The 13,159-nt window shown below is 55.5% G+C and overlaps 1 protein-coding gene across 1 annotated transcript; it reads right to left on the bottom strand.

The window, feature by feature from the left end:
- Positions 1 to 345: 345 nt before the first annotated feature.
- FOXF2 (forkhead box F2) lies at positions 346 to 6,132 on the bottom strand. Its single transcript, XM_025890852.2, has 2 exons — positions 4,810 to 6,132; positions 346 to 1,263 (listed from the first exon to the last, which is right to left on the bottom strand). Exons 1-2 carry the CDS (start codon positions 5,999 to 6,001, stop codon positions 1,097 to 1,099), a joined length of 1,359 nt encoding a protein of 452 aa, XP_025746637.1. The 5' UTR covers positions 6,002 to 6,132; the 3' UTR covers positions 346 to 1,096.
- Between the last annotated feature and the right edge of the window lie 7,027 nt (positions 6,133 to 13,159).

Raw genomic sequence — 13,159 nt, 5'->3', positions numbered from 1 at the left:
GGGGCACAAAACTTGGTTTCCTCAAATCAGACTCTTGCCTTCATTATCTTGCCTGTTTTCTTTTAAGCTCCTTTCACCTTCTGGTTTTTGTTTAGCCAGAAGGAGCTAGGGTGAAGGAAAGAAAGAACAGAAAAAGTTCCTTCTCTTTCTCTCCTGAGAAGACCCACAATCAGAACCTGGCCTGTGTTACTCAAGGCACAGACCCCACACCACGTCAATTATACAACTTGGGGAAAAAAACCCCAACAGTGTAGGGTTGCATTGCTAGCTGGTGGAGAAGAGAGACTGGTGACCCCAGGATGCCCATGGAGGAAATAGATCCCTAAAACGGCTATTTGTCATATATATTTTATTGAAAAAATTTTACATCAAAATAGTTTGGCAAACTGTAAAAGTATACATAAGTGCAAATATATCCTCCTTTTAAAATACAAGCAAAGTGTGAGTATACACGAAAATCATAAAAATATCTTTAAAATATGGTGGTAGAAAACAACCTTGTAAAAAAATGTTGTATTGTCACAATACTGAAAACCACTTTCTTAAACTAGACACATTGTTTCTAAATACTTTCTTAATAATGTTCTTTGGCACCTGTATCCAAACTTAGTGTTTGGCAAAACAGAACTCTCTTACTTGGCTAGGCAACAAGATGAGGCTTTCTTGAAGTCTTGTGCTTAGCACTGCCTTTTTGAAAAGCACAAAAATTTTCATAGACAAAGAAAAACACACACACACAACTTGCGTTTTTCAGACCCTGATGACTGAAGGTAATGAAGATCCCAGAGTTACATGTTTATGTTTTTCATGTGGTAACTTTTTACCATCTCCGCTAAAAAGCTGAGTTCTCAGTTGGCTCTCTTCCTTATGGGGAGCCTGCACATATTCGTACTAGGGGCATTACTTTGCCAGGGGTTGTTCTTCTACCAATGGTAGACAAGTATCAGTGAACAGCGCTGGCCTGGGGATTCTGGCTAAGTGACTGGTGTGCTACTTACTGCTAGCGCCGTGCATAGTGGGGGAGTCCACCTCAGTTCATTCTGCCCTGCAGAAGAGAGAGCAGAGAGTGGCCTTGGCATGGCCTCCCTCCCTCTATTCACATGACACAGGGCTTAATATCCTGGCAGACACTCTGGTGGTGGTGATGGTGATAATATGGTCCGCTTGCAGAGGGGTGGAAAGAAGAAATGCCATTAAAGTTGAGGACAAAATCTTTTCTGTCACACACCGGGGTAGAGTGATGCTGGTATCGAGGCAGTCCCACTGAAAGAAGGAAGAAAAGAAAAACTCTTCAGAGACACAGTCATCCAGCTGATGATGAGGCATATTACTTTTTAAATTTTAATTAACTCACGCCTTATTTTGACTCAGGGTAAGAAAGTGTCTTTTGTCTATTGTTATAAAACTGGTAGAGCAAACCCACCTCTAGAAATTTCTCAAAGTTTCAGACTGGGTCGTGGTGGGGGGGGAGTCTCTGCAATCACTATGTTTTGTTTTGATGTACCTGCACACACAGAGTACGATCCTCCTCTAAACCGGGTTCTAGTGTGCCTGGGTTCCCCTTTTATTCCTGGAGCCTCAGGAACGCTTCAATCGCGGGGGGAGATTCCGCGCGGGGACCCTTTGACCCACGCTCTCTGTCGGGTGCCCTAAGCGCAGGGCTCCCGGCCCTTGCAGCCAGAGCTCCTGTTGCAGAGGCCAAGCCCCCTACCCCAGAAACACCACTGTCGCCCTCACTTCTTGTTTTGAGCCTCCTGCCTATTTCTCAACTAACTGGCCCAGTCGGAGTAGCAGGTCACAGCAGGGATATTCATTGTGCCAAAAAGAGGTGACAGAAAACAATTCCTTTGCAAGACAAAGGGCCTGGAAAGAAAGTACTGGTCGTTCTAAATTCTGAAAGTTTCAGGCTTCCCTTGGAAAAGCCCGGCCTCCAGGGAGCAGATAATGCTCTTCGATAAGCGCACAGCTGTAGACCCTTCCGCACATGGAGGTGTCAGGCAGCGCGGGGAGCCCCTTAGAGAGCTCTGGGATGGCAGAGGGCGGAGAAGGCTCTCACTCCTCTCCGGGGCCGCTCCTCTGCGGAGGCCCAGAGCCGGACCACTGGGCGCCAACCCGCTGCCGACTTTTGCTTTTGCTTTCTCGGCGCCTCCCGGCCCCGGGGCGCAACTGACCGGCGGCGTCCGGACCGCGCTGGGGCCCGGACTTCTCCCGGCTCCAGTCTCTTTCCGCGCCGGGCTCGGTGAGGCCTCTTCGCCTGCGTCTTTTCTAGGTACCCGCGCCTCGTGGGACCGTAAATTGCACGTTGGGGCCGGGCCGGATTCGATTTTTGAGTGCATGAAAACCGTACTCGCCCGCCCGCGGCGCTCGCGCCTGGCTCTCACCGCCTTGGCCTGGCAGCATCCCAGGGCTTACGGAGCGACCAGGCTGCGAGCGGTCGCTGCCTTGGGCCAAGTTTGTTGCCCGGTAGCACCTATTGTCGCCTAAGGCGCGCCGCATTGCTCTCAGAAGGCAGCAACAGGTCCACGCGCCCCAGGTGTGTGCTTGTTGCTCTGCACACAGGTGCCTTCGCCCATCACGTTACAGCACGTCTCAGTGCCAGTTCTATGAGCTCAAAATAGCTGGCCTAGACAGGACCCAGAGCCTGAGCTCATAAGCTACGACCGACCGAAGGCCGCCGTCAGCTCTTTGATGTGACCAGAGAGAGATAAAAGCCCTAGCTCCTTCTTGAAAGACTCACTGTACTAAATGAGGGGTGCGGGGCCTCCCTGAGCACGCGGCCATTGGCCGCTGCATCCCAAGTGAGACCGCGCAACCCTCGCGGTGTGTTGTGTGTGTGCGTGCGTGTATGCTGCGGGGAGCCTTCTCGGACCACAGCCTCGGCCTGCTCGGCCTCCCAGCTCCTCGCTGGGCCATAGTCTCCCGGCGGGCCACGGTCCACCAGCGGCGCACTCCTAAACAGGCCCCGCCGCGCGCGTACACCCAGCCTGCTCCTGCTGAGCCCCCACCTCTCATCCGCCTGGGGGATGCCAACTAGGACGGGGCGGGGGGAGGGGGGAAGAGAGGGATGGGAGCCAGAGGACGAGGGAAGAAGGGGCAGAGCGTCCTGGTCGGGCCTCGGCCCCAATCATGACCTTCCCAGCATTCCCAGGCTCTGCCCAAAGGTCGTGCGAGGCTCCCCGGGAAGGCCGCTGCGGGAGGCCGGCCTGCTCTGGCTCCGCCGTTTTCGTTCTGCAAGTGTTGTGTTTCTGGATCCCCGAATTTCTGGGACTTGTGCGTGAGCTCGGGTGTGTTGGGTGGGGCGAGGGCGGCCTCAAAGAGCAATCATGAGTCTCTTTCTTTCTTGCGAGTTCTTTTGTTTTTAATTTTTCGGTACTCTTTCAGGGCAGCTGCAAAACCTCGAAGTGTGGGTTCAAATTGAGTAGAGCCCGCTTGGAGAAGGGGAACGGGGAACACTAGGAGGGCAGCGGGCAGAGCGGGGAGAGGAGCGTGGGCAGGAGAGTGGGGGAGTGGGCATGGCCTGGGGTGAGCGGTGATTGACAGCCAGTCCCAGGGGATTAAAAAAAAATGAGAGAGAAAGGTCGTCTGTATTGGTTACTTGTTGAAATTCCCATAAAAATTGAACAAGACTCTGCTCTCAGTGGGTTAAGTCAGGCTAAAATCCTCTCCGGTGTGGTCCTGCCGAGACTGTCTTTGTTTAGTTAACCTCTGAGACCCGCATTTAAAAGGCCTATTTGGGAAATTTCACCGTCCAGGGAACCAACATCTTTTGCCCATTTCTGGGCTTCCCGCCTCCCCTGCGGCTCTTGTTGCACGCTGATTCACGAACATATAATGTGTACATCATCCTCTGAGCCTTTTTCTAATTGGGGTGAAATGTAAGTGTGAGCTAGAACATCATTTGATAGGCAGATTAGCCTGATTTTAATCTGCAGCCTGTGGGTGCTTCAGAGAGGTTAATATGAGAGAATTTATCTGTCTGATAAACCTGGTTAAATATTCAAATTCCCTCTTCCACCCCATCTGTCCCCTCCCACCTTTCATCGTCTTTGGCAAGGCAATAAATTTTCATAATCTTCAACCAACAAAATTTACACCAGCAACACAAGTGAAGTCCAAGAGGCAAGTATTTCCCGCGATCACAACGTGGGCCTCAGGTCCTCCTGGCCTAGGACAGACTCATGTCATCAACATAGGTCCACTGTGTTGGGAGGCAAGGGACTCCTCAAAAGGCTGGTGCCCCTCTCCACTAGTAACACCTCCCTCCTGTGAAAGATCCTGGGTCCCGGCTCTGCTTTCTTCTCTGCCCCTCCCTCATTTCCCCTCTTCTCAACTCTTGCCCAGTTGCAAACCCTCCCCACCCACACCCTGAGCATACAGAACATCTCCTTTTCTGACGTTTATTTTGGGAGGAAAGTAACAGCAAACAAACTAAACACACACACACACACACACACACACAGGGAAGCAGACACAGCACCTTTGCCAGACTCCCCAAAGACCACATGCCTTTTCTCTAAGCTAAGTCGGGCCTGAGACTTGAGATCTGCCCTCCATAGGGACACCCTGGGACCCAGGAAGGCAGGCGACTTTGCACCATCCTCCTGGCAGTGCAAATTCTGGAGGCCCAGCTCTTGGCTAAGGGTATGAGAGAGGGCAGTATGACCTCAATCCTCTCCCCTCCGTGAATAAGATTCCCGCTTCCCCCAGCACCCACTCCTCCCAGTGCCCTCAGACTCCCAGGCTGCGGCGACCCTGTGGAAATTGCAGTAGCCATGGAGCCTGGAAGCCTAGAGGCGCGCACTGCGTTACCTGAGAGGTCCTCGCGGGCGTTCTGGTGCAGGTAGCTCTGCTCCAGCGAGTAGGAGGACATGCTCGAATGCAGGCCTGCCGTGGCAGCGGGGTTGCTGCTTGGCGTCAGGGAGGGCGGCTGCTTGAGGTAAGGCGAGGCGCCGGGCGAGCTCCAGTGCGCCGCGGGGCTCGTGTAGGGAGAGTGGCACTCGATGGCGCTCGCCATGGCTGGGGACGAGGGCACTGGGCTGCTGCTGCTGTCCGGGCCGTAGTCCCCTCCGCCGCCGCCCCCAGCCGCGCCGACACCCCCAGGCCCGGCGGGCACGGGGCAACTGGCCATGTAGGTGGAGCCCGGGTTGGGCGACATATGCGGGACGTGGTGGTGATGGTGGTGGTGCGGATGCGCGTGGCCCGGGGCGCCGGTGCTGGCGTCGTAGCCCGCGGGCATCATGTCAAGGCCGCCGTAGCCGCCCTGCCCGTGGCAACCGAGCGGCGCCGATGGGGGCGCCTGGAAGTCGAAGCCCTGTGGCAGCAGCGAGGCGCCAAAGCCCAAGCCGCTCACTACGCGGTGGTACATGGGCTTGAGCGCCTGGCATTTCCGCCTGAAGCCGCGCGGCCGGCGGCGGAACGAGCCCTCCTCGAACATGAACTCACTGGCCGGGTCGATGGTCCAGTAGTGACCCTTGCCGGGTCGCCCAAGGCCCTTGGGCAGCTTGATGAAACACTCGTTGAGCGAGAGGTTGTGGCGCACGGAGTTCTTCCAGCCCTGGTAGGCGCCGCGGAAGAAGGGGAAGCGCGCCTGCAGGAACTGGTAGATCTCACTGAGCGTCAGGCGCTTGCTGGGCGAGCTCTGTATGGCCATGACGATGAGCGCAATGTACGAGTAGGGAGGCTTCTCCGGCCGCCGCAGCCCCGAGCTCGCCTTCTTGGCGCCCCCGCTCCCGACGCCCGCGCCGCCGCCGCCGCCGCCGCCGCCGCCCGCGCTCTTGCAGGCGGCCGAGGAGGCGCTGGCCGAGTTGGAGGAGGAGGAGGACGAGGAGGCACAGGAGGCGGAGGAAGACGACGACGACGAGGTGGTCTCCAGGGCGGCGGCGGCGGGCGGCGGGCTCATCAAGGCGGCCTGGAGTGCGCCGGGGGCCGGGCTGCACGCGCGGCGGAGCGGGGCTGGCGGCGGGCGCGGCGGGGGCGGCGGCGGCCCGCCCTCGGTGGTCATCTGGGACCCGGGAGCGAGGCCGGGCCGCGGGGGCGGGCCCGGGGCCGGGAGCGGAGGCGCCGGAACGGGGTCGGCCCAGAAGCCCGGCGAGCGCCCTAGTCCGCCGCCCGGGCTGCAGCGGTGGCCACTCCGAGCCAGCGCTTCGGCGTCGCCTCCCTCAGCTCCGCTGGGGCTTCTGGCGGCGGCGGCGGCGGCGGGCCGGAGGCAACGCCCGGCGCATCCCTCCCCTGAGCCTCGGGCCCCTGTCTTGCGCAACGGCCTACCGGCCCGTGGAACCAAACCGGCCGGGTGCGGGGCAGCTGCGCCCGCGAGCTGGGACCACTGCAGGGACCCCGAGGACGAGCCCGACGTCTCTCTTCAGGAGCGCTCCTCGCTCTGTCTCTCAGACTTCCTCCCTCCCGCGCCCTCCCCCCGGCCGCCTCCCTCCCTCCCTCCCTCGCTCCCTCCCTCGCTCCCTCCACCCCCTCCCCGCCCTGCCCCCTCCAAGCTCCGCGCCGCCTTGGGGAGGGCGCGCTCGGCCTCAGCGCTCACTCCACCCCCCTCCCAACCTGGCTGCAGGCTCCGTCTCTTATCTCGCCCCTCTCTCTCCAGGGTTCTCCTCGGCCTTTTAATTCCTCTCTCGGCCACTTTCCCTCTCACCTACCCCCCCTCTTTCAAACGGAGGGACCACAGACTAACTCACATTTTGCTAGGACGAACCCCATCCCCAGCAAAACTCGACCACCTATATAACTTTATGAGATCTTCTTTCTCGTTGCCCCTTACAGCACCCCTGCCTCCCATCCCAGAAACCAAGCACCCCCTTCGGAGCTGACCCACCCATTCTTCTCCTCTCCGCTCTCCTCCTCCTTCTCCCTCTCCTCCTCCCCCCTCCCCCCAACCCACCCCCACCCCGTCTCCGTCCTCCACCCCGTCTCCGTCCTCCTCCTCCTCCTCCTGGCTCATCCTGGGCCGAGTGGTGCTGCCGCTGGTACTGGGGCTGCTGCCGCTGGTGCTGGGGCTGCCGCCGCCGCCGGGAGTCTCCTTAGCTGCCTTCCCCCGTGCCCGCACTGACACCATCTGTCAACTTCATTTAGACATTACAGCCCTCAGCCACACGCCAGGGTGCCACACGCCCAAAGGTAAAGTGCCAATGCTCTCTCTTTCTGACAGGGCCTGTAAGCTCCGCAACAGTTGCTAGTAGAGGGCGAGAAGCCGAGGTTCTGCAGAACACCCCTCTTCTCCCCCGCCCGCCGCCCCCGTGCTGCCGGAGCGATCATGAACAGTTTGGGAACTTTGAGAAGAGGGGTATAGACAGAGAAAATTCAACCAAGGTTTAGAGACTCTGGAAACACAGTCGAATAGAATTCATGTTTGCGTTGGTTTCCGCTTCTTTTCCGTTTTCCACTTGATGGTTTGAAAGAAAGAAAGAAAGAAAGAAAGAAAGAAAGAAAGAAAGAAAGAAAGAAAGAAAGAAAGAGAGAGAGAGAAGGCTGAGGCTGAGTGAGATAAGTGAGCTAGCTTTATTTATATTCAGTCCTGAAGGGGTGTGTAACTGTCACTCGATTTACCTCCTTAGTATCATGTTGTCCACCAAAAATGCTGTGCCATCTCCTAGCTGCCTTATGTAGGAGAACACTCCACCCAGTGTGGCTAATTCCTCTCTAAGTAAGAGTGAGGCTGGGAGAGAGGATGTGCCCTCAGGAGGAATCACTTCCAATGAGACCCGACAGTTAGTTATTGGATTACACGTGCAAGGAAATGTAGTCTGACCAGGGACAGGGGCTGGAAGTGGGAGGAGGAGAGCCTGAGGCCTGGGAGCTGGCTGGGCCACACAAGGGCTAATGCAGGAGGCCCAGAAGGGGAGGTGCTGCAGACCCAAGGACCAAACAGGAGGCTGGGCTGGGCACACCTCTGTGTCAACTCTGAAGGGACTAAGGTGCAAGTATGTGTGCTGGGGAGCCTGGGGAGAGGGGTAGGACGAGAGAATCTGAGATCAGTCTGGGATCCAGAGAAAGGCCAGCTGCAAAGAGCCTTGGAACAGAACGGAGGCAGGTTTTGGGGGATGGCACCAGCAATCTGTGCCCCTGGAGATACCATATAGAGTGTCTGCTTCTGCTGAGCGTGCTGGTGGGGCTGTAGAAGCAGAGGAGAGGGAGGGGTGAGAAGGGGGAAGCTGGGGGCTGGGCTGGGGCTGGCCCCAGACAGTGACCTGAAGTTGAGTGGAAGCAGGCTTTTTCCATCAAACCCTGCCTGGATACCACACACAGAGACCGAGTGTCAGTTTACTGCCCTGAGCCGGGCTCCTTTTCCCTAAGCTCCACAGTAATTAGACAAAGAAAACCTAAATTAGCTGAACAGGCGTCGACAGCTTCCTCCAGAGCACCCCTGGTACCTACATGGGAATGTGTCCGAAAATGGCTTGATTGTAGCCGAGAGTCAGCTAAGAAAACACGGCTAAAATGAACTCAGTTTACCGCTCATTTCCAATAGAAAAAAGAAACAAGTCAGTCTTTTCCGGATGGGATGTTTTGATTGAGTTGGGGTAGGGGGGTTTGCAGTTGCTTCTACTTCGAAGAATTTCTTTCTGAGTGACTTAGGAGCATATTTTGGGGATGGGTCCCTATTTATTTCAGGTTTGTTTTCTCTTACCCCCTTTTGTCATTTTTACATGGGATAATTTAAATGTAAGTAACTAAGTTTAGAAGTATATATGGTGGGCTCACTAAATCAGTGCTTTGAGTGTCAGAAAAATAAATACAATAGAAGCTGGAGTGAGGAGGACAGATAGTAACTAAAAGGAGCCCCACTGACATAGCCTTCAGTGTGTGTGTGTTTAGTGAGAATAGAATTGGCCCAGGTGGAAGCATAAGGAAAGGAAGGCAATCATCTCATTTGTAGGAGGGGGTGATGGACAATGCATTTTGGAAAAATTCAGCAAGCAAGTAAATATCACTGTCACTGAACCCCGATTGTCCACACCTAGGAATTCTATGTACATTGGATTTCAGGCCCTACAAGGTTTTAGGACCCAGAGACGGAAAAATAAAAAGCACCAACCCTAAAATTCAAGTAGGTTAAAATATCAGGGAGTTTTAGAGGCTCCCTTCCCTATCCAATCCAAGTGACAATGGTATTCATTTTACCTAAACTCTTCAAACTTGCAAGAAATACCACCAATAGTTTGCTGAGTGTTCCAGGAGGCTAGACAGGTCCTGAAAAGGCAGTAGGCATTGGAGTTACAGCTCCATCCAGGAGCAGTTCTGCTGACTTGAAACCTTTTTCTCTCTCCAGGGGTCTAAATACTACCCTGCACTCCACAAAAATGTGGAAGTTAATGACCTTAGTTATCTGAGCAGGAAGAGGCTCTTCTCTAAAATTCTTTCTTGCAGACCCCATTTTTGCCTATGGAAATTCCCCAACAGAGACCCCTAGGTCTAGAAATACAAAACCTCTGCATTTGTTCCTTATAGACTTCACAGGCACAAGGCTTTCCACTCACATCATGTCACCATCATGTGGTCTAAATACAGTTAATCTCCCCTTTAGCCATAAGGAAACAGGGGGTCAGAGAGATCAGATGACCTGCTCCAAGTCACACCTGGGGAAGTGACAAAACTGGACTGTAGTGGGGGGCCTGGGATCCCAGTTCAGTGCTGCTTCCACTACCTTGCAGCAAAACCTCTCAACTATGATTTAATTACTGATTTATACAGGTCTCCTGGGTAAGAATGAGTGTGATAACAAATCATGTCAAATTCTTTATCCCTGGCAAGAATATTTGAATTTCTGTTTAGAAGAGTTTAAAAGGAAAATTGTCTCTGATACATAGCCTTGGTTAGGACGGTTCCCTCTCTCCGAAGTCCTTTCTTATGGTGGTGAGCTCTTCCCGACTGACTTTCATTGCCTTATAAACAACAAAAATCTTGATTTATTTTTTCTTACTGGAAGGAAAGGTATGGTTCGTTAAAATAAATATAGATGAGCCCAGGCTGCTCCTCGCTTAACCAGAAATACACAGGGTCGGTGCAACCGCCCTCTGTCCATCTCCGGTGCTCTGTCTCTCTTTGGTTGACTGTCTCTGTCTGGGCTGCGGGTTCCTTTCCCGCTCCAAACCCCAAGGCCCCGCCCCTGCTCCAGCGCAGGGGAATGTAAACTTCGGGGAGCTTCGGTTTCTCCGATTTTGTTTTGTAATCGGCGTTTTATTCTAGGAAATTTCTTCATTATTGCGGTTTAAATTTTATGTTCTTAGCATACTTCCTCTGCTTCGTGGGTTTTACATGAAATGGCTTAGACTAAACCAGTTACCCACCGGAGAGACGCGTCCGCACCGACACTGTTTACCGCCATCCAAGACCTCTCCTCCTCCCGGCACTTCTCGCTCTGCTTGCCCCTCCCTTCTTCCGCCAGCCTGGCTGGAGGAAAGCCTCTTCCCAAATCAGTCTGAAACTGACCACTGTATTCACCCTGTGTTTTGGCACACAATTAACCTGTGCAGAGGATTCTCCAGCTCCCGCGAGGCCTTTCTGGATGGGGACGATGGGCTCAGTGCTGAGGCCCAGGGAGCGTCGGCTCGTTTGAGGAAACCAAGAAAGACCACGAGCCTACACGCTACAGAGGCCCCTCTAGAAACTTTAATTTATAATAGAAAATCCGGCCAGGAGGCCAGGAGAAGGCTACGAGGAGAGGGGAACTTGGCAAGAAGGGATAACGGTGGGGATTTTACACCCTTCTCCGCGTCTGCTCTTCTTCCTCGGTGCAGAAACCCCCAGACCTCTGGGTTTGAACACCAGCCACCCAATTCCAAGTGTTTGTTTGGATAGATTTTTTTCCCGCTCTCCAAATGCCTGTACCCAGCAGAGCTCTTTATAGCCACCTTCCTGAGAGATCCGCGGATAGCCCCCATCTCCTGGACCTCGTGGTAGGCATGACTTGATACCTCGCTTGACCTGGTCTGAGGTGCTTTGGAGAGGAAGAAAAAAGGGATCCAATCTACCAGAGTCCCATGTGGAGACTGCGCCTCTACCTATTTCTGCACTTCTCAGATTTCAAGGCCCTGGTGCCCTTCGGTTGGGAGAAGCGACTTTGGGGTGCTCCCAGGAGCAGGGTCCATCTGCTCGCAGGCCCTGACCTGGGTGCGTACCGGGCTGGGTACCCTGAGGGCTCCGGTGGACTGTCCTTTTGTCATCCACAGCCTGCTGCGTTTATGGGTGGGGCTTGAGAAGAGATATTCCGTGGCAGGGATCGCCATTCCTCCTAAAAGGGTGCCCTGATGCCTACAAGGAGGAGAGAAAAGGGGCAGAGCTGGAAAAGACACAGTCTGTGCGTTCCCCAAGGGGGCAGGAATGAGTGGGTTTCCAGCAGCGAAGGAAAATTAGAGAAGCCTGTACCACACATTCCCAGTCTTGGGAGAAAAAAGGCAGAAGTAAGTGTGGATGCTCATGCCCCTCAGCACGTTAATTTTCCACTCGTGCAGCTGGGAGGGAAGTCCCCCTTGATGAGACTGAAACCAGAGGAACCAGGGCGTGTATCAGGAGCGGGACCCTTAAGGATATTTTGAGCTCGGCATCTCTTCTCCTGAGCCCACCCTGCTGTGCCTCTGGCCGGGGCCCGCGCGCCCCCTCCTCAGCGGCCCCACGCCTTGGGAGGCCTGGCGCCCACTGCTTCTGCTTAGCTACCCAAGTTCTGGAGGAAGGTGGCTGGGCCTCGCGAGCGCCGCAGGGCTGGCGGGAGGGCCGGGCCCACCTGGGAGGCGCCCTTGGGCTGGAAGGGGTTAGCCTCAGGCACTGAACGAAGGAGGGTGCGCGCCCAGGGCTGCGGAACGCACTAGGCAGACGCGCCCCGAGGTCGCAAGGCAGTGCCTCAAACGCCCCCCGACGGAGGAAGGAGGCCGGCCTGCTGTGGGTCCGCGAGCCGGCAGGCGCCCTGGAGGTCCCAACCCAGCCGTGGTCGGGTTTTCTTCGCGTGTCTGATTCGTCTCCTCTCCCCATGCCCTCCCTCTCTCCCCAAATAAATAAATATCTCCGAGGGCAGCGAACTCCGCAGGGCGCCGGGCCCTGCGCGCCGTGCCGCGATGGATGAACTTCCTGGAGCATCAAAACTCCCCTCCTGTCCTCCCTGCTGAGCTCAGGATATGGGGCGCGCTTGCTTCTCTTCAGAAAAGGAAACGTAGCTCTTCCAAAAATATAAATCAGTGCTGACGTCCAAATATTTCTTTTGTCCTCCAGCATCCTCTGTGGGGATAAATAAAACGTGCTCGGCGCCCAGAGCCCGACTCAGGACCTCGGGAGCCCAGACGCCGCCTTGGAGGAGCTGCTTTTCTTTTCGGGAGCCCTCCCTCTCATCCATCCCCCATTACTCTCCTCCCTGCCCCTCCTGCAGTCTGGCAGTCGATCCCTGTTTTGGGATGAGGCCTGACCGCTCGTCGCGGGGGCGGGGGGGAGGAGGACAGCTCTGGGCCGCAGAGGGTGAAAGGCCCGCGAGGCTGGCACAAGGGGGAAGCAAGCGCTCACCAGTGCTAGGACAGAAGAAGAGACCGGGAAAGCAGCGGAGACCGTGGCTCTCCGGGAAACTGAGGCTGCCCATCCTAGACGAGGCCCAAAAGCTGCCTCTCCAAGCTGGCCTTGCTTTGGAGATTTCGAGTCTTCCCACGGAACTGGCAGCCTTCCTGTTCCCCATCGGGGTTCCCAACTACAGGGCAGCCTCCTCTTAGAGAAGAGCACGAAAGAGTCCATGTATGGGGGCCTGCACGACCCCGCGTGGGGCATCTCTGAAGGCTGCTGCCCATGAGAAGAAATGGGGCTTTTCAGTGTTAGAGGCTGTGGCCTGTCCTTGTCCTGGTTCTAGCTGTTAAACCATGAAACCCAAGGGATGGCTTGAGCCCGGTGATCTCTCCCTCCCCCCAATCTCCATCCTCCAATTTGGGGGAGTTGGATTGATTTTCGGTTGGGGCTTTGAAAAGAAGTCTATAACAGAATATCCCTAGTGCATCAAGATGGCCTGATGGTGCCTCTGGCGCCTCCACTTCCCTTCTGGCTCCCCTGATACCCTGGTGTTGGGAGCCCACCAGCCTTTTTTCTGTCACCACTCCCTACCCCCAGTGAATCATCCTGCCGCCTCCACGCGGTGAAGCATACAAGGCTCCCGTAGCTGAGGGATCCAGGCAAGGAGAAGTCTTCA

The sequence above is a fragment of the Callorhinus ursinus genome, unplaced genomic scaffold (assembly GCF_003265705.2).
Source record: "Callorhinus ursinus isolate GAN/ISIS: 27379988/994484 unplaced genomic scaffold, GSC_fseal_2.0 scaffold26, whole genome shotgun sequence".
Taxonomy (NCBI): Eukaryota; Metazoa; Chordata; class Mammalia; order Carnivora; family Otariidae; genus Callorhinus; species Callorhinus ursinus.
The sequence above is the reverse complement of the archived record's forward strand: the minus strand, read 5'-3'. Positions and strand labels throughout refer to the sequence as shown.

Coding starts and splice junctions, on each gene's coding strand:
- FOXF2 (XM_025890852.2), bottom strand. CDS start 6,001: ATGACCACCGAGGGCGGGCCGCCGCCGCCCCCGCCGCGCCCGCCGCCA. Junction 1,264..4,809: donor CGCCCGCGAGGACCTCTCAG/GTAACGCAGTGC, acceptor TCCTTCTTTCAG/TGGGACTGCCTCGATACCAG.